We start from the raw sequence: 26,105 nt of genomic DNA, 5'->3' as shown, positions 1-26,105 counted from the left end.
AAGAAACACAGAATAATTTGTCCTGAAGTAATTTCATATTAAAATGCCAATAATAGTTAAAACGTTGCAGTTTTTTAAGACATAAATCAACAGAAATCATGTGTTGATCAGAAAGGCCATTTGGACTAATAAAAACATTTAATACTCTATTATTAAGAAGTTTGCTAATATAAAATCGATCTAATCTAGCACCAATTATCTGTGAGTTTAAGAACTTCACCCATGTGTACTGCTGGACTGATTCATTCCTCACTCTCCATATATCAATTAACTTAGAATCTTTTGTGATGTTTAGCAGTTCTAAGCTAGACTGTATATGGGGTTCTTCTCCATTTCTGTCCAGTGTGAAGTCTACAGTACAGTTCCAATCTCCTCCTACTATTATATTATCATTTGTATACCTGGGTAAAATTTCCTTTAGTTTGTTAAAAAGCTGTATACGTTCTGTGCCTTTATTTGGTGCATAGATGTTAATAAATACAAACTCTAAACCCTTTATTTCTGCTCTTACTAAAAGCAATCTACCTTTAGCAATATCATTCATCTCTATTATATTTACATTTAATTCTTTAGAAAAAAAGAGTAGCCACACCAGCCCTATTGTTTTCACCATGACTCAGAAAGCAGCTTCCTGTCCACCCCTTATGCCACTCTAATTCATTATCTACATTTGTATGGGTTTCCTGCAAGAAGATAATTTTAACTTTTTTTATTTTAAGAAACTCTAAAATGGCTACCCTTTTATTTTGATCTCTTCCTCCATTCATGTTAAGAGAACCCACTCTTAAAGTCTCCATTAAGAAAAAGGACAGGCTGAAGAAGAGCAGGAGAGTAATATCACCCATGACAGAAAGATTAAGTGCTGAAGTTAACAGTGACCTTATTTAGATTTTGATTTTTGGAGGGGTATTTTTCCCCTCCTTATACCAGAAGCCAATTTTCTCAAGCGGTACCTTTTTTGCATACTTAGTTTATCCACCTTAGTATTTTTTTGCCAATACACCACAGAAGCAAGAAATTTTTGTTCGTCTGTAAAGAATTCTCTGACATTCACTTTTTTCCTAAATGTATCATCCAGAAAAGTATTAATATCCTGAAGTGAATACAGATCATCCTCTGTTGAGTGGGCTATATATTCTGCAATGTCAGAAGTTATTGACATTGTGTCATCATCCTTACCAGTTTCCAGACTTTCATCGTTTATCTCAGGTTCTGAAAGTTCAACGTCTTCACTTATAGAACCTTTTTCTGTACAATCTATATTTAGGGTTTGTGACTTGTTAACAGTAGCTTTCACACTGCTTTCAATTACGACCCTTTCCTCACTGATCTCTTCCACCTTTCCCTCATCAACTTGCACAACACTTCTTTCTTTAACTTTTACCTCACTGCTGTCGTTCACAACTGGCCTCTTCTTAGCCACCCGTACGCCAGCCTCAGCATCCTTAATTTTATCATATGCTGTTTCAATTGTGTTTATTACACTTCCAGTATTAATCGTTACATCACCAGACTCTGCTTGCTGCACTATAGTGCCCTGACTCTTCACACCAGCATCACTACTGTGAGCAGCAGGTTCAGCTTCGGTCTCGGTCTGCTTCTCAGACCTTACCGGACAAACCTCCTTAATGTGCCCCACTGAGCCACACTCAAAACAACGCATATCCCCGGTGTTAGCATACAACATGTAGGATTTACCGTCATGTGTGCACCGAAAAGAGACGTTCAGCGTCGGCTCATTTAAAAACATGTAAACTTGTCGACGAAACGAGAGTACATGTTTTAACGCCTGGTTCTTACAGCCGAGAGGAATCATTTTAATCGGACCCGCAAACTTACCGAACCGAGAGAGTTCACGCTCTATATCCGCATTCGGGATGAAGGGTGGACAGTTTGCTATGGTTACCCGTGTAGCTATTGAAAATAGTGGGGAAACAGAAACAAACATTTTGCCTACCTTTAAACCGGATTCCACCAGTTTGTTTGCAAGCTGTTCGTGCTGCAGAAACACGACCACGGCTTTGTTCATTCGGGAGGCCGAGACTATATGCTCGTATCCAACCCGTTCACCTACATCTTCCAACACCTGCTCTACCGATACTCCCACCTCTGGTACACACCGAATTCCATGCCGGAGCGAGAGAGACGGAGCTCGGCTATACCGGGCAGCCGTCATCGCGCTACCCGAATAGGTTGTTTCACAAAACCACTCGGTGTGTGTACGGAATTATTAACTAAATGTTTAATATGTTTGTGAAACTTGAAACACCCGTGTAAAATATTTGAAAAGTGAAAAAAAAATTTAAAAACGCTCCACAACTTCTCCACTGTGACCCTACACTCACCCAACTCCCAGCATACACCACGAGAGAGAGAGAGAGAGAGAGAGAGAGAGAGAACTCAGCGCTTTACACAGCCAGACATTACATGCTGGAAATATGAGGAAAATTAATGAGAGGAAACATAGTAAAGTTTGGACATGAGAAGCCCCTTTTACAGAGAAGTGCAGGCTCACTGAGCTGGTGGGAGACCAAGTGTTCAGTCTACCCACATCTTATACATGTGATGGCACATAGACTGTGTATCTGTCCCCTCAGAGAGAATCTTTTTTAACAGGGCAGATCATAACAGAAAGAAGAAACAGGATCAACCCATCAAAGATGAGCTCCTTGGTTTTTCTGAATGCTAATCTTCACTAAATACTTACAAATACTGTCACCTGGATGCTGATTTTTCTTTTTGTTTTGCTTGTTTATTTTGTTTTCTTTATTAGGATTTTAACGTTATGTTTTACACTTTGGTTACATTCATGACAGGAACATTCACCTCACTTGCATGTCTTTGGACTGTGGGAGGAATCCGGAGCACCTGGAGGAAACCCACGCAGACACGGGAAAGACATGCCAACTCAACACAGAAAGGACCCGGGCTCTTCACCTGGGGATCGAACCCAGGACCTTCTTGCTGTGAGGTGACAGTGCCAACCACTTAGCCACCATGCCACCCCCCTCTAGATGCAAATTTACAAATAATATACACAATCAGACCTTTTTGTCTAATTGAGATGGGCCTTATAATTTATTGCTGTAGCACTCTGTTCCATGTTGAATATATAATTAAAGCCATTTAAATAATAAACATTTAATACAATGTTTTTTTACTTTAGTAATTCATTTTACATGTAATTTGGTAATGAATTAATTTAAGCAACAAAAAAAATCTAAGGAGCCACTTGGGAGCCGAAAGAGCCGGCTCTTTTTAGTGAGCCGAGCCAAAAGAACCGGCTCTCTAAAACGAGCCGAAATTCCCATCACTAGTAGGAGACACATGGAGCGCAGTATGGTAGGTGAACTATAGGGCACTAGGACCCAGCAGCACTACAATGAACAGAGTGACAGTGGGATCTAGCGGTATTGGAGCTCTTATTACAGGACGCTGTTTCTGCTGCTTGTTATTAAACTCACCTGTGGATCATTTGAGTGGAGAAAACGTGCTGAGTTCTTGTTGCGTTCTTGTGTTTTATTGTGTTTTCTTGTTAGAAAAGAGATTTATGAAGCTTTTTGAGGTTGAAACTGGGAGCTGCATTTGTTTTACATCTTCTGGACTTGCTCAGTCACGCTATTTCTACTTAATTAAGTTTTAGTGCGCATTTACACCCTGTTTTACGGTGCTGATCACATTGTGTACACTAAAAGTTTTAGTGCGCATTTACACCCTGTTTTACGGTACGATGCTCTGACTTTAAGTACAGAGATTACAACAGAAAGAAGTAACCAGTAGGTTTCTTTGCTAAGAAGAAATTCTGCAATGTTATCTAACACAACAACCACTACAAAGTGCACTGTAAACACTGACAGTACATGATGACTACGAGTTTTTGATATCATATTAAAGTTTATGTTACGTTTTGTTAGGATTCAGTTGCAGGAGAAGCTGCAGGAAGTAAAAGATGTTCAGGATGAGGATGATGTGAGTTATGAGAGTAACGAGGAATTCTTCACCCAGTGTCTTCCAGCATCACCATCATTCTTTTTCATTCCACACTGGAGCAATCAACAACAAAAAAATCACTTAAAGGGTCTGCAGTGGATAAATGTTATTACAAAAAGCTTCGATTTGTTCACCCATATTACAGTTTTACTACAAGGTTAAAGTAATTAGACTGAATTTAGTGATTGACTGTCCAGTTGAGGTAGATGTTGTTGTGCACAGTGAGTTGAAAAGACGACCTCTGAGAGCTGAAGAACAAATCGATGCTTCCAAGAGCTCTTTATCTACAAAACCTGCAGAAATGAAAGAGTTTCTGGAACTGAGTCTGGTTACAGAGATGAAGCTCCAACTCCTACTGTTCTGAAGTGTCTTCTGGAGACCAAGAAACAAGGAGAGGAAACATGAGAATGAAATGTTTATTTTATAACAGTCCGTATTTTGGCACTGATGTACCTTCCTGAATGGTGATCTGCTTCGTCGACACAACTAGCACAAGTAATCGTGGTCTACACCCCACAAGCGCTCTGTTGTACTGCACATGCGCTGAACGCTACCATCCTGATACTGCTAATGTTTCTAAACCTTGGTAGATGGCGCTGTAAACAATGATTTGGCTTTTGGTGTTACAGTTTGGCATAGAGCAGTCACATGTGGAACACTATTCTCTACTCAGCATTGATAACAGTGTTTTTACCTAAATAAAACCAGGTTCCACCGAGATTTGAACTCGGATCACGGGATTCAAAGTCCAGAGTGCTAACCATTACACCATGGAACCACACAGTGAGGTCTTACTTAAGCCCAAAAGTTAATAATTAGTCATTTAAGTGCAAGTTGGCTGTTAGATGGCGCTGTAAACAATGATTAGCGATTATATTTTGGGATGGAGCAGTCACATGTGGAACACTATGGGTGTGTTCGAAAAGCTAGTTTGCTGTCTACATAGGCAGCATTTTGCGTCATCCTGTGCGCGCTCCCGAGAAGGAGGCTGTTCGAAATCCTAGATGCCTTAAAATCCACACTACTGAGGCATCTTCATATTCCAATGTTATTTTGGCTCAAGAACGAGTGAGCGTCCGACGCTGCCTTAGCGGTGGAGGCAATCCCAGCATTCAATGCGGCAAAACTTTTCTGATGAAAACGGACAAATATGGCGGACAGGAGTGAAACTGCGAGCAGTGCGGCCGGTGAAGTTATTTTTAAATGTAAGTAATTCTCATTCATTTTTAATTTTCATAAATGTGTACAGTGTATTTTATTTGCAGATTTGTGTTTGTTAGTTAATTTAACCGTGTTCGGTACACAGAGATGTTAGTTGGCATGCCGCCTCGTCCCGTTGGTTTGAATGACCTGGTGCTATCTCTGTTAGCTTAGTTAGCGAGTGATATAGGTTTTTTCCTTTAACGTAACAGTTATAACCACAGTTATAGGGTTTTTGAAACTTAACTACTTTACTTTTAGGGAACAGATCAGCCGTTGAAGCTTTTATTAGGGCTCGAATTGAAAAAGAGCGTCTGTTCACAGGAGGGAAAAACTCTGCTGTGTCAGCTTGGAAGTAAGATAGTGGTCTATTTACCAGATAAACAGTCAGTTATAGTACAAAGTGTTATTTAAAGAAGTGCTATTTATTACAGTATCATATTTATTATAGTATTTTTTTATATTTTATTTGTAATTTAAGCATATTCCTAATCTGATTAAAATTTAACAATTTCATATTCAAATGCACACTAAGGGAACTTTTTATGTTTACTTTTTTGCAATTTGTTTGTTTGTTTGTTTTAAGAACTATTCTTATAGAACTGGGGCTGGAGGACAAGGTGTCCCCACAGCAAGCCCGCAAAAAGTGGGACAATCTTAAAAAGAAATACAAGGTAAGTTCCAAAACTTTTAATAGATTACTTGAGAAAGTACTGATTAATAGTATTTGTTTGAGTGTTAAACTGACTGAAGGTACAGACAACGGGGAAGTCACTGCAGCAACATGGCCCTGGTTCAGCCTCATGGATGAAGCCCTAGGTAGCCGCCCATCTATTTCACCTCCTGTGCTAATTGCTTCTTCTACTGAGGAAGAACCAGGGCCATCTTCTGCTGTGACTTCCCAGCTGTCTGAGGAGAGAGGAAGGAAGAGGCAGGGAAGTTTGTTAGAACTCCTTAGAGAGGACATGGAGAGGGAGAGAGAGAGAGAGAGAGAAGACAGGCTAGAACAGGCAGAGCAGGAGCGGTCTGAACGCTTGTTCAGTCTTCTTGAAAGACTTGTTAATAAAATAAATTAGATTTGTTATTTAAATAAAGTTTTTTTTTTAAGTAAAACTGTACTCTGGTTTTGTTTACAGAAAATGATTATCTTAAATTTAATCTATGCAATAGTTCAGTTTTCTAGTTTTAAATAGCTATATGACATTTTCTTTGATAAAAGTCACTGTTTTTAAAATAATTTTATTAAGTTTTGGAATATCACAACGACAGAACAAAACTTAAATAATTTTAATAGCAGAACTACACAACTGCATTAGTATATACAACATATTCAATATATACAATTTGTTTTATATTTACAATTTATTTAGGTTCCTGGACCATCAGCAATGGTGGCACAAAGTTGCTCCCTTAACTGACGACCACTTGTTGCTTCTGTGCTGTCTTTATCCTGAGCATCCTCTTCCTCTTCAGCATCTGCTTCCCCGTCAGGCTGAACAATATCCCCTGCTCCCATACAGATGTTGTGCAGAGTAACGCAGGCAGCAATCACCTCTGGCACAAAACTTGGGTGGACTTCGAGAGCATGTAGAAAGATGGACCTCCACCTGGTCTTCAGCATCCCAAAAGCACGTTCAATTACAGAGCGTGCTTTTGCATGATGCCTGTTGAAGGCTACATGCTCCTTAATTCTTACAGGCTTTTTAAAGTGTGTTATAAAGGCAATGGGGTGTGTGATACAGGGGTATCCACCATCACCAAGGATCATGTAGCCTCTTGGTGGGAATATGGCCTGCTGGTAAATAGTGCTTTGTCGAAGCACCCTTGCATCATGCACTGACCCAGGAAAACCAATAAAAACATCTAAAAACTTGCCTTGGTGGTCACACACAGCTTGCAGGTGTATAGATGTATAGAGCTTCCGGTTCCTGTAGCACTGTGCATATGGTTCTCCTGGAGCTTTGATTCTAATGTGGCACCCATCTATGGCACCAACTACAGATCAAAAAGCTACATGATTTGCCAGTTTTACAAATCCCTCGGCGATTCTCTGTAAGTCCTCTTGTTTTGGGTGGCAAACGATTTGGGGAAGAATTCGCCTTATTTCTCTGGCCACCCGGTGAATCACATCATGGACTGTAGTACGGGGCATGGAAAATGCATGGGAAACAACACGATATGATGTGCCACATGCCAGCCAAAATAAAAAAACCAAAACTTCAATGGTTTTCCCCCAGCCATGAGTGCTCTCATTATGGACCAGCTGGAAAAGCACTTTCAGGGATTCTCTGTTGAGACGGAAGTCAGGCTTGGTGTCTTGTGCATCATCAAAAAACAACTTTAACAGAGGCAAGTTTACAGCCAGAGGGCAGTATTTAGTTGGCCTTTCTCCCTGTGAGAAATAGAAATTGTACATAGGTAAAGCAATATAAATTAATTACATGCATGTAAATAGTTATATAATAGTATATAAGTAAATGTAAATAAATGTATAATAGTTTACTGCATGCCATTTGTAATTATTTAAATTATTTGTCAATACAGTCCCTGACAGAAGTTCTGTCGCTTATCCATGTTGTGGAAACAAAAGCTTATAACCTGACTTTAAATTCATCCATTGGTTTTAGAAATGACTCATATGAAAGCTGAAACCCTCCCAAATGAGGTTTAATTTACGAAAATAAATTTGCTTCACTGCAGAAATATTGATCATTTAATGAACACAGAAAGGTCAGATTTTGGCAAGACAAAAGTTTTGTCGCCTTGTCATATAATGCACCCAATCCTAGTTTACAGCCTCACCTGTGCTCACTAATTGATCGGTTAATTAGTGGGTGTGTATAAAAAGAACCCCAGCACCCCAGACCTTCACTTGAACTGCAACTTCACCTCTGACAACATGCCAAAAATCCACCCTGCGACCAAAGCCTTGATTATCAAGAGGCTGAAGACCAGATCCACTGCAGAGGTGGCTGGCACCTTTAATGTGTCTCAGCGTCAAGTACAAAGAATTAAAAAAAGATTTGAAGAGACTGGAGATGTTTTTGACAAGCCCAGGTCCGGCAGACCCCGCAAGACAACTGCTAAGGAGGAACGTTTGTTGGTTAGAAAATCCAAAGCCAGCCCCTCTTCCACTGCAGCAGAGCTCCACCAGGCCTGGTCACCTCAAGTCCCTGTGTCAACTAGAACAGTTTGTAGGATTCTGTCTCGAAATACTGCAGGAGACCTACTGGAGCCCGTATGGATCCAAGATTCACCCAGAAAACTGTTAAGTTTGGTGGTGTAAAGATCATGGTCTGGGGTTACATTCAGTATGGGGGTGTGCGAAACATTTGCAAGGTGGAAGGCAATATCAATAGCCTAAAATATCAAGAAGTATTAGCTACCTCTTACATTCCCAATCATAAAAGGGGTCAAATTTTGCAGCAGGATGGTGCTATATCTCATACATCCATCTCTACATCAAAGTTCCTCAAGGCGAAAAAGATCAAGGTGCTCCAGGACTGGCCAGCCCAGTCACCAGACATGAACATCATTGAGCATGTTTGTGGTAGGATGAAAGAGGAAGCTTGGAAGACAAAACCAAAGAATCTTGATGAACTCTGGGAGGCATGTAAGACTGCATTCTTTGCTATTCCTGAATCATTGTCGAACCGCATGGATGCAGTCCTTAAAGCTCATGGAAGTCACACAAAATATTAAATATGGCTCTAATAGCACCACAACTTCATTCACCAATGTTATGAAACATATCTTTGTATTTGAAGTAAATCATTTGTTTGATTTTCACATTACTTTCTGTGGGCGACAAAACTTTTGTCTTGCCAAAATCTGACCTTTCTGTGTTCATTAAATGATCAATATTTCTGCAGTGAAGCAAATTTATTTTCGTAAATTAAACCTCATTTGGGAGGGTTTCAGCTTTCATATGAGTCATTTCTAAAACCAATGGATGAATTTAAAGTCAGGTTATAAGCTTTTGTTTCCACAACATGGATAAGCGACAGAACTTCTGTCAGGGACTGTATAAATGTGCTGCTTTACACAGAATACAGTATTTGATATAACTGCTCTTGTTCTTGGTCATCCTCATCTTCCTCCTCATCCACCACCTCTGACATGCCCTTCTCTTCTTCTTCTATTGTTGCCCTTTATTGCTAGTAACAATACAGCTCAGAAATGCCACATGCACCTGAAATGACTTTTATTCTGTTTACCTAATCATTTTAACACTTTTTACTGATATGACACGTGTGCACAGTTTTTACCTGCAGTGTGTTAACGATGACAATAGTGTGTTTGTTGTGTTTAACTTTTGTGGCATGTGTGTGCCATTTTGCATCAAAGTGCGCTACCATGAGAAATGTGTGTTAGTCAGTGAGAATGTGTTTAGTTTTGCAAAAAGGTTGAATCAGATGTGAAACTGTATCAAACTAGGAGAAAATGGTTTAAGGTTTTGTGAAATGAGTCATTCAATAGACAAGTTTTGGCAGTTGACAGTTGTGTTCCAAGAATGGGTTTTAGTGTTTTAGCGATTGAGAAAAGCTGTAAAACTCTGAGATCACTGATATGGTTTCTCTCCAGAATGAATGCGCTGGTGTATTTTACGGTCACTTTGTATAGTAAAGCTTTTCTCACACAGAGCACTGATACGGTTTCTCTCCAGTGTGAATGCGCTGGTCTATTAACTCTATTCTGCCACCTTTATACACCCTGCATAGATAACTCCTCCACCAATCACCACGCTGTAGAAGATGTTTAGTTCAACTCTGTTTAATGGCAAACTGGAAGTAGGTTAAAACTACAAGAAGTAAAAACAACACGTTTATAAACTTCAGCACATCAAGACATGAATATCCAATGATATTTAAGTTTAAAGTCCATATGCATATTATTCCAAGTTATGCATTTCAATACTAATAAGCCAACATGTGCAAATTCATTTAACTTAATGCATCATGAGCTAACCTGATTCAAGCATGTAATACAAAATCAACTAATACTCTTAATAAACATCAATTAAAACATCTGTTAACAAATAAACATACCCACAATGCATCCGAAGGCATGAAATGAACTTCATGAGGCTCCACTACCTTCTTGTGCACGAATCGCTTCACTTAGCAAACCGCTACAATAAATCATCATCAGTTACCAAACGACTGTTAAACAAACAAACATTTACCACATGAACTGTATTAACAGCACAAACTCTGTTGATTAAAATCTAGTACAGACTCTGTTAGTATCTGATTCTGGATGCAGATAATGTTTTTCTCCAGTGTGAATGCGCTGGTGTTTTTTGATATCACTCTGTCTATTAAAACACTTTCCACACTGTGAGCACTGATACGGTTTTTCTCCAGTGTGAATGCGCTGGTGTGTTTTGAGATTACCCTGTTGATTAAAACTCTTCCCACATTGTGAGCACTTATACGGTTTCTCTCCACTGTGAATGCGCTGGTGTATTTTGAGATTACTCTGTTGATTAAAACTTTTTCCACACTGTGAGCACTGATATGGTTTCTTTCCAGTGTGAATGCGCTGGTGTATTTTGAGATGACCCTGTCCATTAAAACTCTTTCCACACTGTGAGCACTGATACGGTTTCTCTCCAGTGTGAATGCGCTGGTGGATTTTGAGATGACCCTGTTGATTAAAACTCTTCTCACACTGTAAGCACTGATATGGTTTCTCTCCAGTGTGAATGCGCTGGTGTATTTTGAGATTACTCTGTGTATAAAAACTCTTTCCACACTGTAAGCACTGATATGGTTTCTCTCCAGTGTGAATGCGCTGGTGTTTTTTGAGATTACTCTGTGTATAAAAACTCTTTCCACACTGTAAGCACTGATATGGTTTCTCTCCAGTGTGAATGTGCTGGTGTGTTTTGAGTTTACTCTGTGTAATAAAACTCTTTCCACACTGTGAGCACTGATACGGTTTCTCTCCAGTGTGAATGTGCTGGTGTATTTTGAGATTACTCTGTTGATTAAAACTTTTTCCACACTGTGAGCACTGATATGGTTTCTTTCCAGTGTGAATGCGCTGGTGTATTTTGAGATGACCCTGTCCATTAAAACTCTTTCCACACTGTGAGCACTGATATGGTTTCTCTCCAGTGTGAATGCGCTGGTGGATTTTGAGATTACTCTGTTGATTAAAACTTTTTTCACACTGTGAGCACTGATAGGGTTTCTCTCCTGTGTGAATGCGCTGGTGTATTTTAAGCTCACTCTTTGTATTAAAACTCTTTTCACACTGTGAGCACTGATAAAGTTTCTCTCCACTGTGAATGCGCTGGTGGGTTTTGAGAGCACCCTGGGTACTGAAGCTCTTCTCACATTGTGAGCACTGATATGGTTTCTCTCCAGTGTGAATGCGCTGGTGTATTTTGAGAGCACCCTGGGTACTGAAGCTCTTCCCACACTGTGAGCAGACGTTTCCTTCTTCCTGGGTGGGACTAAGAGAGGTGTTAATGCTGACAGTACCAGAGGACGTTTGCTGATTACTGGAGCTTCTGGTGGGCGTCAGATCCTCATGTTCAGTCTTAATCTTCACCAGAGTCTCATATTTATCATGGTTGCAGCTCTTGATGTGATTGTGGAGTTGATTTTGGGTTGTAGAGGAACGTGGACACGAGGAGCAGCAGAAATCCTTGTTCAGTTCTGAAGCAGAAAATAATCAAATACATTTATAACATTATAAATAATCAAACACATTTATAACATTATAAATAATCAAATACATTTATAACATTATAAATAATCAAATACATTTATAACATTAATAATAAATACATTTATAACATTATAAATAATCAAACACATTTATAACATTAATAATAAATACATTTATAACATTATAAATAATCAAACACATTTATAACATTATAAATAATCAAATACATTTATAACATTATAAATAATCAAATACATTTATAACATTATAAATAATCAAATACATTTATAACATTAATAATAAATACATTTATAACATTATAAATAATCAAACACATTTATAACATTAATAATAAATACATTTATAACATTATAAATAATCAAACACATTTATAACATTATAAATAATCAAATACATTTATAACATTATAAATAATCATATACATTTATAACACTATAAAAAATCAAACACATTCATAACATTATAAATAATAAACACATTTATAACATTATAAATAATCAAATACATTTATAACATTATAAATAATCAAATACATTTATAACACTATAAAAAATCAAATACATTTATAACATTATAAATAATCAAATACATTTATAACACTATAAAAAATCAAACACATTTATAACATTATAAATAATCAAATACATTTATAACATTATAAATAATCAAATATATTTATAACATTATAAATAATCAAATACATTTATAACATAAATAATCAAATACATTTATAACATTATAAATAATCAAATACATTTATAACATTATAAATAATCAAATACATTTATAACATTATAAATAATCAAATACATTTATAACATTATAAATAATCAAATACATTTATAACATTATAAATAATCAAACACATTTATAACATTATAAATAATCAAATACATTTATAACATTATAAATAATCAAATACATTTATAACATTATAAATAATCAAATACATTTATAACATTATAAATAATCAAATACATTTATAACATTATAAATAATCAAATACATTTATAACATTATAAATAATCAAATATATTTATAACATTATAAATAATCAAATACATTTATAACATTATAAATAATCATATACATTTATAACATTATAAATAATCAAATACATTTATAACATTATAAATAATCAAATACATTTATAACATTATAAATAATCAAATACATTTATAACATTATAAATAATCAAATACATTTATAACATTATAAATAATCAAATACATTTATAACATTATAAATAATCAAATACATTTATAACATTATAAATAATCATATACATTTATAACACTATAAAAAATCAAACACATTCATAACATTATAAATAATAAACACATTTATAACATTATAAATAATCAAATACATTTATAACATTATAAATAATCAAATACATTTATAACACTATAAAAAATCAAATACATTTATAACATTATAAATAATCAAATACATTTATAACATTATAAATAATCAAATACATTTATAACATTATAAATAATCATATACATTTATAACACTATAAAAAATCAAACACATTCATAACATTATAAATAATAAACACATTTATAACATTATAAATAATCAAATACATTTATAACATTATAAATAATCAAATACATTTATAACATTATAAAAAATCAAACACATTTATAACATTATAAATAATCAAATACATTTATAACATTATAAATAATCAAATACATTTATAACATTATAAATAATCAAATACATTTATAACATTATAAATAATCATATACATTTATAACATTATAAATAATCAAATACATTTATAACATTATAAATAATCAAATACATTTATAACATTATAAATAATCAAATACATTTATAACATTATAAATAATCAAATACATTTATAACATTATAAATAATCAAATACATTTATAACATTATAAATAATCATATACATTTATAACATTATAAATAATCATATACATTTATAACATTATAAATAATCAAATACATTTATAACATTATAAATAATCAAATACATTTATAACATTATAAATAATCAAATACATTTATAACATTATAAATAATCAAATATATTTATAACATTATAAATAATCAAATACATTTATAACATTATAAATAATCAAATACATTTATAACATTATAAATAATCAAATACATTTATAACATTATAAATAATCAAATACATTTATAACATTATAAATAATCAAATACATTTATAACATTATAAATAATCAAATACATTTATAACATTATAAATAATCAAATACATTTATAACATTATAAATAATCATATACATTTATAACACTATAAAAAATCAAACACATTCATAACATTATAAATAATAAACACATTTATAACATTATAAATAATCAAATACATTTATAACATTATAAATAATCAAATACATTTATAACACTATAAAAAATCAAATACATTTATAACATTATAAATAATCAAATACATTTATAACACTATAAAAAATCAAACACATTTATAACATTATAAATAATCAAATACATTTATAACATTATAAATAATCAAATATATTTATAACATTATAAATAATCAAATACATTTATAACATTATAAATAATCAAATACATTTATAACATTATAAATAATCAAATACATTTATAACATTATAAATAATCAAATACATTTATAACATTATAAATAATCAAATACATTTATAACATTATAAATAATCAAATACATTTATAACATTATAAATAATAATATACATTTATAACATTATAAATAATCAAATACATTTATAACATTATAAATAATCAAATACATTTATAACATTATAAATAATCAAATACATTTATAACATTATAAATAATCAAATACATTTATAACATTATAAATAATCAAATACATTTATAACATTATAAATCAAATATATTTATAACATTATAAATAATCAAATACATTTATAACATTATAAATAATCATATACATTTATAACATTATAAATAATCAAATACATTTATAACATTATAAATAATCAAATACATTTATAACATTATAAATAATCAAATACATTTATAACATTATAAATAATCAAATACATTTATAACATTATAAATAATCAAATACATTTATAACATTATAAATAATCAAATACATTTATAACATTATAAATAATCATATACATTTATAACACTATAAAAAATCAAACACATTCATAACATTATAAATAATAAACACATTTATAACATTATAAATAATCAAATACATTTATAACATTATAAATAATCAAATACATTTATAACACTATAAAAAATCAAATACATTTATAACATTATAAATAATCAAATACATTTATAACATTATAAATAATCAAATACATTTATAACATTATAAATAATCATATACATTTATAACACTATAAAAAATCAAACACATTCATAACATTATAAATAATAAACACATTTATAACATTATAAATAATCAAATACATTTATAACATTATAAATAATCAAATACATTTATAACATTATAAAAAATCAAACACATTTATAACATTATAAATAATCAAATACATTTATAACATTATAAATAATCAAATACATTTATAACATTATAAATAATCAAATACATTTATAACATTATAAATAATCATATACATTTATAACATTATAAATAATCAAATACATTTATAACATTATAAATAATCAAATACATTTATAACATTATAAATAATCAAATACATTTATAACATTATAAATAATCAAATACATTTATAACATTATAAATAATCAAATACATTTATAACATTATAAATAATCATATACATTTATAACATTATAAATAATCATATACATTTATAACATTATAAATAATCAAATACATTTATAACATTATAAATAATCAAATACATTTATAACATTATAAATAATCAAATATATTTATAACATTATAAATAATCAAATACATTTATAACATTATAAATAATCATATACATTTATAACATTATAAATAATCAAATACATTTATAACATTATAAATAATCAAATACATTTATAACATTATAAATAATCAAATACATTTATAACATTATAAATAATCAAATACATTTATAACATTATAAATAATCAAATACATTTATAACATTATAAATAATCATATACATTTATAACACTATAAAAAATCAAACACATTCATAACATTATAAATAATAAACACATTTATAACATTATAAATAATCAAATACATTTATAACATTATAAATAATCAAATACATTTATAACACTATAAAAAATCAAATACATTTATAACATTATAAATAATCAAATACATTTATAACACTATAAAAAATCAAACACATTTATAACATTATAAATAATCAAATACATTTATAACATTATAAATAATCAAATATATTTATAACATTATAAATAATCAAATACATTTATAACATTATAAATAATCAAATACATTTATAACATTATAAATAATCAAATACATTTATAACATTATAAATAATCAAATACATTTATAACATTATAAATAATCAAATACATTTATAACATTATAAATAATCAAATACATTTATAACATTATAAATAATAATATACATTTATAACATTATAAATAATCAAATACATTTATAACATTATAAATAATCAAATACATTTATAACATTATAAATAATCAAATACATTTATAACATTATAAATAATCAAATACATTTATAACATTATAAATAATCAAATACATTTATAACATTATAAATAATCAAATATATTTATAACATTATAAATAATCAAATACATTTATAACATTATAAATAATCATATACATTTATAACATTATAAATAATCAAATACATTTATAACATTATAAATAATCAAATACATTTATAACATTATAAATAATCAAATACATTTATAACATTATAAATAATCAAATACATTTATAACATTATAAATAATCAAATACATTTATAACATTATAAATAATCAAATACATTTATAACATTATAAATAATCATATACATTTATAACACTATAAAAAATCAAACACATTCATAACATTATAAATAATAAACACATTTATAACATTATAAATAATCAAATACATTTATAACATTATAAATAATCAAATACATTTATAACACTATAAAAAATCAAATACATTTATAACATTATAAATAATCAAATACATTTATAACATTATAAATAATCAAATACATTTATAACATTATAAATAATCATATACATTTATAACACTATAAAAAATCAAACACATTCATAACATTATAAATAATAAACACATTTATAACATTATAAATAATCAAATACATTTATAACATTATAAATAATCAAATACATTTATAACATTATAAAAAATCAAACACATTTATAACATTATAAATAATCAAATACATTTATAACATTATAAATAATCAAATACATTTATAACATTATAAATAATCAAATACATTTATAACATTATAAATAATCATATACATTTATAACATTATAAATAATCAAATACATTTATAACATTATAAATAATCAAATACATTTATAACATTATAAATAATCAAATACATTTATAACATTATAAATAATCAAATACATTTATAACATTATAAATAATCAAATACATTTATAACATTATAAATAATCATATACATTTATAACATTATAAATAATCATATACATTTATAACACTATAAAAAATCAAACACATTCATAACATTATAAATAATAAACACATTTATAACATTATAAATAATCAAATACATTTATAACATTATAAATAATCAAATACATTTATAACATTATAAATAATCAAATACATTTATAACATTATAAATAATCAAATACATTTATAACATTATAAATAATCAAATACATTTATAACATTATAAATAATCAAATACATTTATAACATTATAAATAATCAAATACATTTATAACATTATAAATAATCAAATACATTTATAACATTATAAATAATCAAATACATTTATAACATTATAAATAATCAAATACATTTATAACATTATAAATAATCAAATACATTTATAACACTATAAAAAATCAAATACATTTATAACATTATAAATAATCAAATACATTTATAACATTATAAATAATCAAATACATTTATAACATTATAAATAATCAAATACATTTATAACATTATAAATAATCAAATACATTTATAACATTATAAATAATCAAATACATTTATAATATTATAAATAATCATATACATTTATAACATTATAAATAATCAAATACATTTATAACATTATAAATAATCAAATACATGTATAACATTATAAATAATCAAATACATTTATAACATTATAAATAATCAAATACATTTATAACATTATAAATAATCAAATACATTTATAACATTATAAATAATCAAATACATTTATAACACTATAAAAAATCAAATACATTTATAACATTATAAATAATCAAATACATTTATAACACTATAAAAAATCAAACACATTTATAACATTATAAATAATCAAATACATTTATAACATGATAAATAATAAATACATTTATAACATTATAAATAATCAAATACATTTATAACATTATAAATAATCAAATACATTTATAACATTATAAATAATCAAATACATTTATAACATTATAAATAATCAAATACATTTATAACATTATAAATAATCAAATACATTTATAACATTATAAATAATCAAATACATTTATAACATTATAAATAATCAAATACATTTATAACATTATAAATAATCAAATACATTTATAACATTATAAATAATCAAATACATTTATAACATTATAAATAATCAATAGTTAGTAATTGTTAAACTGAGATCTGAAGTCCTGTAACGTGATTCATCCTGCATTCATCATTTCCTGCTCACACTGATCTGCATGAGCACAATACAAGCTTTCACTGTATGATGCTTCATCCCAGGTTCCTCTGATTCTATTCAATCCAAATCTTATTTTACTCAAGATAAAAAATATCTTACTGAGTTCATCTTTATCTTCAGGTTCTTCCTTCTTCACAGGCTTCATCTGGAAACCTCCACACTGTTGGTCCTCTGGGGTGAGGTGTTCCTCAGAGGTGACGTGTTCCACAGGGATCGAGGTTCCTTCACCTGAAATTTCTTTGTTTTGTGAAAGAAGAAAAATAAGTTTGTTATTGTTGGTAGTAACAACCAACTTCTTTATTAAGCACTTAAGTTAGAACTAACAGACACGTACTTCTATACTATCTGTCAAAAAACACGACCTATAAACCTTTGTTCAAACAGGGTTTCAGCAGATTTAATAATTAATAATAATAACAATACAACCCCAAAATCAGAAAAAGTTGGGACAGTATGGAAAAAGCGAATAATAATATAAACACAGACTTTGACTTTTATTTGATGTCAGACAGGATGAAGCTGAGATGTTTCATCTTTTATCTGCTCAACTTCATTTCATTCATAAATAAACATCCATTCCTGCATTTCAGGCCTGAAACACTTTCTAAAAAAAAGGAGGAGAGTTGAGATCTGGATGGAAGGTGCAGACTCATCTCTCCAGGACCATCAGCACAAACAATCACGTATATATTGAATATATATATATATATATCAGCTTATATACTCGACTTTATTTCTTCTCATTCATTACCCAATCATTCAGCCACTTGTATTCACCTGGCATTACTCTGTAATTATATACTAGTGTAAACACGGTACAGTCAGCATGATCTGTTTAATCTTCTTTATCTTCTGTCTCCTCATTTCACTCACCTGCTCACTTCTGCACTAAATATACTAAAATATTACAAGACATTCAGACACGACCAAATTAGGAGAAATGATTTTGCTCAAGTCTTACTGAGTTCATCTTTATCTTCAGGTTCTTCTTTCTTCACAGGCTTCATCTGGAAACCTCCACACTGTTGGTCCTCTGAGAAGAGCAGTTCCACAGAAGCCACAAGTTCTGCAGGGATTAAAGTGACTTCACCTGAAATTCATCAATATGAGAAGAAGAATCTCAACAACTGGAGGAAACTGAAGGTTGTGGGTTTGGTTCCTGATCATAAATAAATCCTAGTTAGATTAAAACTTAAATCCAAACTGTAATGTACTGTAGCACACTGTCTGGTGAAAAAGTGTCATCATGCTCCAAATTTACTTACAGAAAAAATCATCATCATCATCATCATCATCCTCCTTTTGTATTATTTTCTTCTGAAATTCTTCATGTTGTAGATCCACAGGGGTGACGTCTCCCTCTTCTGCTGACTGCATTATTAAAGATCTAACAGACAGACAGACTATTCAGCTATAAACATCTATCTTTTAATGTACATATTGCAAATTTAGTTAAAAAGCTTAAAGCAAAACTTGGTTTTTATTTTAGAAACAAATCATGTTTTACATTCAGTGCTAAAAAGAAACTTGTAGAAGCTACTTTTCTGTCTGTGATTGATTATGGTGACATATTGTACACACATGCTGCATCCCACATATTGCGACATGTGGATTCAGTGTATCATGCTTCATTACGCTTCATTACAAATTCCAAGTCCCTTACTCATCACTGTATCCTTTATAATTTAGTTGGTTGGACATCCCTTACAATTCGTAGACAACAGCATTGGTATATTTTTATCTATAAAGCAATACTTGGCAAACTTCCAATGTATCTTTGTAATCTCCTGTTTGTTAGCTCTGGTCCATATCAGCTTCGCTCTAATAAGTGGTTGCTTTTTAATGTACCACGAGTGTCAACTGAATTAGGAAAAACTGCATTCTCCTATTCGGCAGCTTGGGGATGGAATAAAATACAAAAAGTGCTCAAAATAGAAACACTTATGTCCTTAAATTAAAGGATGTAGTGATGGAGACTTGTACTTGTTTTTCTTGAGACTCTTTGTATTTTTATATTGTGTTCTATTTATTATATTGCACATGTTTAATTATTTAAAATGTAAATTGTTTTAAGATGTTGTTAATTCTTGTTTTGTGGTTTAACTGCAACCTTGGCCAGGTCTCTCTTGTAAAAGAGATTTTGAATCTCAATGGGACCTCCTGGTTAAATAAAGGTTAAATAAAAAAACAAAAAAAACAAAGTTCAACTATAAACAAAGTTCACCTGTAAACAAAGTTCAACTGTAAACAAAGTTCACCTGTAAACAAAGTTCAACTATAAACAAAGTTCACCTGTAAACAAAGTTCAACTGTAAACAAAGTTCACCTGTAAACAAAGTTCAACTATAAACAAAGTTCACCTGTAAACAAAGTTCAACTATAAACAAAGTTAACCTGTAAACAAAGTTCAACTGTAAACACAGTTCAACTATAAACAAAGTTAACCTGTAAACAAAGTTCACCTGTAAACAAAGTTCAACTGTAAACAAAGTTCAACTATAAACAAAGTTAACCTGTAAACGAAGTTCTACTATAAACAAAGTTCACCTGTAAACAGAGTTCAAATATAAACACAGTTCAACTGTAAACAAAGTTCAACTATAAACAAAGTTCACCTGTAAACAAAGTTCAACTGTAAACAAAGTTCAACTATAAACAAAGTTCACCTGTAAACAAAGTTCAACTATAAACAAAGTTAACCTGTAAACAAAGTTCAACTATAAACAAAGTTCAGCTGTAAACAAAGTTCAACTATAAACAAAGTTCACCTGTAAACAAAGTTCACCTGTAAACAAAGTTCAACTATAAACAAAGTTCACCTGTAAACAAAGTTCAACTATAAACAAAGTTCACCTGTAAACAAAGTTCAACTATAAACAAAGTTAACCTGTAAACAAAGTTCAACTATAAACAAAGTTCAGCTGTAAACAAAGTTCAACTATAAACAAAGTTCACCTGTAAACAAAGTTCACCTGTAAACAAAGTTCAACTATAAACAAAGTTCACCTGTAAACAAAGTTCAACTATAAACAAAGTTCACCTGTAAACAAAGTTCAACTATAAACAAAGTTTAAAAATATCACGTGTTTATATAAAATTGTGAGATTTAATCATTTAGAAACTCAATCAGTTCCGCTCAATTGATTCATTTAGCTGGATCGGTTCAAATGAATCGGTTCATCAGTACTGAATCATGTGTGATGCTAACAGTTAGCGGAGCAGCTAATAGTTTGTGTGTTTAAATAAAACTGGAGTTAAAGCTCCTCAAATCCTCACAGTGATGTTTTATTATGAACTCTAGTTTTATTATTAATTAGAATGTAGTTATAATTAAATATAAAGGTTATAATTAAATACATATTTTACTTACAGATGAGGCTCTACAGTACAAACACAGCAGCTTCTTGTTCTTCTTATGATGTTTAATGGCGGTTGGCAGAACAACTTAAGACGCACCAGCGCCACCAACTGGACTGGAGTTGAACAGCAGCTTAGCAGTAAAACATCTCCATTAGCACATCTGTATTAGTGGTGTGCGATACTGCAAAAGTAAATACAGGGCCAGTATCGCCGATATCGATCCGATACCGATACTTTGTACTTACTTTCATGTAGGGAAGAGCAGTGTATCATGATTTATGAGGTGAATGTATCATCAATTTGCTTTGACTAATTAATGATTTTGTGTTTATTAGTTCATCATGTGCAGTGAAAACCCACTACAGTTTGTAGGTGAATAAAAAGTAATTTTATTAATGTAATAAACTTTAATGAAGTCTGGGTTTTTTTGTTGAGAAACAATTATATAATAAGAAACATAATTCCCCCTCATTGTACACTCTGGCTTTTTGTAAAATAAAGTACAGGAGAGTCTCCCACATATACATAGCGGCTCCCTGATTCACGCAAGTCAGATAAAATCTTCCGGAATCTAGAATGAGCGGCCAAGAGCGCACACACACACACACATGCACGAAGGTGACACAGACTTTATTAATACGATCGCGTATTACATCCTTTATCTGATATACAATCTAGCGCACTGTGTAAGGAACATAAATCAATTGTCTAATATGCTGTCTAGTGCACTAAGTAGGGAACATAAATCTATGATCGAAAATACAATCTAGTGCACTATGTAGGGAACATAATTAATTATGTAATACACTATCTAGTGCACTGTGTAGGGAAAATAAACCAATTGTCTAATTTACTATCTAGTTCACTACGTAGGGAACATAAATTCATATCTAAAATACTATCTAGTGCACTATGTAAGGAACATAAATCCGTTATCTGATATACAATTTAGTGCACTATGTAGGGAACCTAAATCCGTTAACTAATATGCTATCTAGTGCACTATGTAAGAAACATAAGTCTGATATCTAGTACACTACCTAGTGCACTAAGTAAAAAACATAAATTCTTTTCTAATATACAATGTAGTGCACTATGTAGGGAACATAAATCAATTATCTTTCACACTATCTAGAGCACTAAGTTGTACTCACGCGACGCGAACAGTTAGCTTAGTAGCTCAGTTAGCAGCTCCTAAAAGTTCTGTAATCACCCATATCCTTTGCTGTGTGTGAGAGGTTTTTAGCTTTTTTTCTTTTGTTTGTTTGTTTTTTTGGGGATTATTTTTTTTTTTGGGGGGGGGGGGTGTTGCAAGTTTTTGCAACTTGTGATGTCTGACATGTTAACTTCCATCTATTCATCCAGCTTAAATACCATCAACACTACATAAAAACATGTGGAGCTAATGGTGTAATTATTAACCTTTGTGCTTAACCCTTCATAAAAAAATATGCCCTTTTGTGATTCCATGGTGTAATGGTTAGCACTCTGGACTCTGAATCCAGCGATCCGAGTTCAAATCTCGGTGGAACCTGGCTTTATTTAGGTAAAAACACTGTTATCAATGCTAAGTAGAGAATGGTGTTCCACGTACTGTATGACTGCTCTATGAAATGTCCTGAACTTGTTCCAACAGTTGTGATTTTGATTCTTGGGTGGCAATGTTCAACTAAAATTACTTTTATTTAGTGTTTAAAACTTCTAAATTTCAGTCAATTAATCACATAAGTTTAAATAACTTGAGATGTAAAATTAAAGTCTGAAGTTGTGTATTTTTGCTTTATTTACCTAGGTGTTGGTGGTTCCATGGTGTAATGGTTAGCACTCTGGACTCTGAATCCAGCGATCCGAGTTCAAATCTCGGTGGAACCTGGCTTTATTTAGGTAAAAACACTGTTATCAATGCTAAGTAGAGAATGGTGTTCCACGTACTGTATGACTGCTCTATGAAATGTCCTGAACTTGTTCCAACAGTTGTGATTTTGATTCTTGGGTGGCAATGTTCAACTAAAATTACTTTTATTTAGTGTTTAAAACTTCTAAATTTCAGTCAATTAATCACATAAGTTTAAATAACTTGAGATGTAAAATTAAAGTCTGAAGTTGTGTATTTTTGCTTTATTTACCTAGGTGTTGGTGGTTCCATGGTGTAATGGTTAGCACTCTGGACTCTGAATCCAGCGATCTGAGTTCAAATCTCGGTGGGACCTTACTGCTTTTATTTGGGGCCCAGTGTGAGGTCCAAGATTGAGAAACATTAGCAGTTTCAGGATGTTAGCATTCAGCGCATGTGCAGTACAACAGAGCATCACAATTGCTTGTGCTAGTTTAGAGTCACCTTAAATGACATGTTAATTTCCATCCATTCATCCAGCCTGAATATCATAATAGTGTTATAGTGTTCCACATGTGACTGCTCCATCCCAAAATATAATCGCTAATCATTGTTTACAGCGTCATCTAACAGCCAACTTGCTCTTAAATGACTAATTATTAACTTTTGGGCTTAAGTAAGACCTCACTGTGTGGTTCCATGGTGTAATGGTTAGCACTCTGGACTTTGAATCCAGTGATCCGAGTTCAAATCTCGGTGGAACCTGGTTTTATTTAGGTAAAAACACTGTTATCAATGATGAGTAGAGAATAGTGTTCAACATGTGACTGCTCTATGCCAAATTGTAATACCAAAAGGCAAATCATTGTTTACAGCGCCACCTACCGGCCAACTGGGTCCTAAACTTAACTCAGTGCAATTATTATTAACAGTGAGGCGTTTTGTTGTGATTTTGATACTTGGGTGGCAATGTTTAGCAAAAGACTAGTTAAAATGTACTGCCTAAATCTTCTACATTATTTTAGAATTATATGAATCCCGTCAGTTTAAAAAAATCTGAGATGTTAAAGTCTGAAGTTGTGTGTGTGTGTGTGTGTGTGTATTTTTCTTTTTGGCTTCATTTACTGGCAAATGGCAAGTTACATCTGGGAGTCGGTGTGAGTTCCAAGGTTTAGAAACTTTAGCAGTTTCAGGATGGTAGCGTTCAGGGTATGTGCAGTACAACAGAGCGCCTGTGATTACTTTTGCTAGTTGTGTCAACCAGTGGCGGCTGCTGGTCTTTCAAAGAGGGGAAGCTCATTGTCGGCTTACATCATAAAATTTGTCAATTTGTTTACACATAAATTCTACCCTCTGTTCCTTTTACAAGAAAATGGCCTGAAATGGGTTGCAGTTTGTCTTTCGACTTCACTCGCAAAATCTGCGATAGGACTGAAGCTCCCAGTGATTAAGTGACTAATGCCAATAAAGCTTCTTTTGAGTTTGAGAAGTGACGGTGTAGCGCTCAAACTAGCTGTCAATCAAAACGGGATTCAGCCTTTCCACTGAGCCTCCAATCATCTTGCAGAAGCTCAGCGTCCAGACCCGCCCACAGCTCCATTCACCCCCAGAGACGCTCAGCATCCGGGGGCGGGACAAAATCGAGGCATTTATCCAATGACCGGCGAGTATCGGACCATTAAAAAAAAAAAAACTCAACGCAAGCCATAGAGGTACAGAGACGCTCAGCGTCTGCGGGCAAATGCACTGACGCTACGGGAATGTATGAGTTAAGTTAAGAACTCGTTCACATCTAGTGGTGCTAGATCAATTACAGCTTGTTGCTTGGGTACAGATTTGTGACATTATTATTAAATTGTTGTTGTTGTGTTTTTTGTTATTTTTTAACTGATCATTTTTTGTTATTTTTTGCACTGTCTATAAATAAATGAATCTTGTGATTCCAATTGAGATTTTTGTTTACGTGAACAATGTCTGAAATTTGACGAGCTTGATTAGTTTGTAAATGTGTTAAGATGATAAATGAACCTAAACACTTGCTTTTTAATTTTAAGGTTTTATTTATTTATTTTAGTTTCAATACAACGAGACACCGGTAAGATAAATAAAGCAAAAATAAA

The 26,105-nt window shown here is 31.1% G+C and overlaps 1 protein-coding gene, 5 non-coding genes and 1 pseudogene across 6 annotated transcripts in view; 5 read left to right on the top strand and 2 right to left on the bottom strand.

Annotated features, from left to right (window-relative positions):
• LOC134326210 (zinc finger protein 850-like) overlaps window positions 1-26,105 on the top strand; it is a 157,389-nt pseudogene that overhangs the window by 117,659 nt on the left and 13,625 nt on the right.
• Window positions 1-26,105, bottom strand: part of LOC134327014 (zinc finger protein OZF-like) — a gene marked incomplete at its 3' end in the record, with an annotated part of 48,788 nt that overhangs the window by 21,929 nt on the left and 754 nt on the right. The window contains exon 2 of the mRNA XM_063009103.1: window positions 10,461-11,852. Coding sequence (XP_062865173.1) covers window positions 10,461-11,852 — 1,392 coding nt within the window. The remainder of the gene's footprint in view (window positions 1-10,460; window positions 11,853-26,105) is intronic.
• Window positions 4,697-4,768, bottom strand: trnaq-uug (transfer RNA glutamine (anticodon UUG)). Its single transcript has one exon. It is a non-coding gene; the product is annotated as a tRNA-Gln (tRNA).
• trnaq-cug (transfer RNA glutamine (anticodon CUG)) lies at window positions 23,614-23,685 on the top strand. Its single transcript has one exon. It is a non-coding gene; the product is annotated as a tRNA-Gln (tRNA).
• Window positions 23,952-24,023, top strand: trnaq-cug (transfer RNA glutamine (anticodon CUG)). The gene has a single exon. It is a non-coding gene; the product is annotated as a tRNA-Gln (tRNA).
• trnaq-cug (transfer RNA glutamine (anticodon CUG)) lies at window positions 24,290-24,361 on the top strand. Its single transcript has one exon. It is a non-coding gene; the product is annotated as a tRNA-Gln (tRNA).
• Window positions 24,679-24,750, top strand: trnaq-uug (transfer RNA glutamine (anticodon UUG)). The gene has a single exon. It is a non-coding gene; the product is annotated as a tRNA-Gln (tRNA).

This window comes from Trichomycterus rosablanca, chromosome 14, assembly GCF_030014385.1.
Source record: "Trichomycterus rosablanca isolate fTriRos1 chromosome 14, fTriRos1.hap1, whole genome shotgun sequence".
Classification (NCBI taxonomy): Eukaryota; Metazoa; Chordata; class Actinopteri; order Siluriformes; family Trichomycteridae; genus Trichomycterus; species Trichomycterus rosablanca.
Note: the sequence above shows the minus strand (reverse complement) of the source record. Positions and strands in the feature narration are given on the sequence as shown.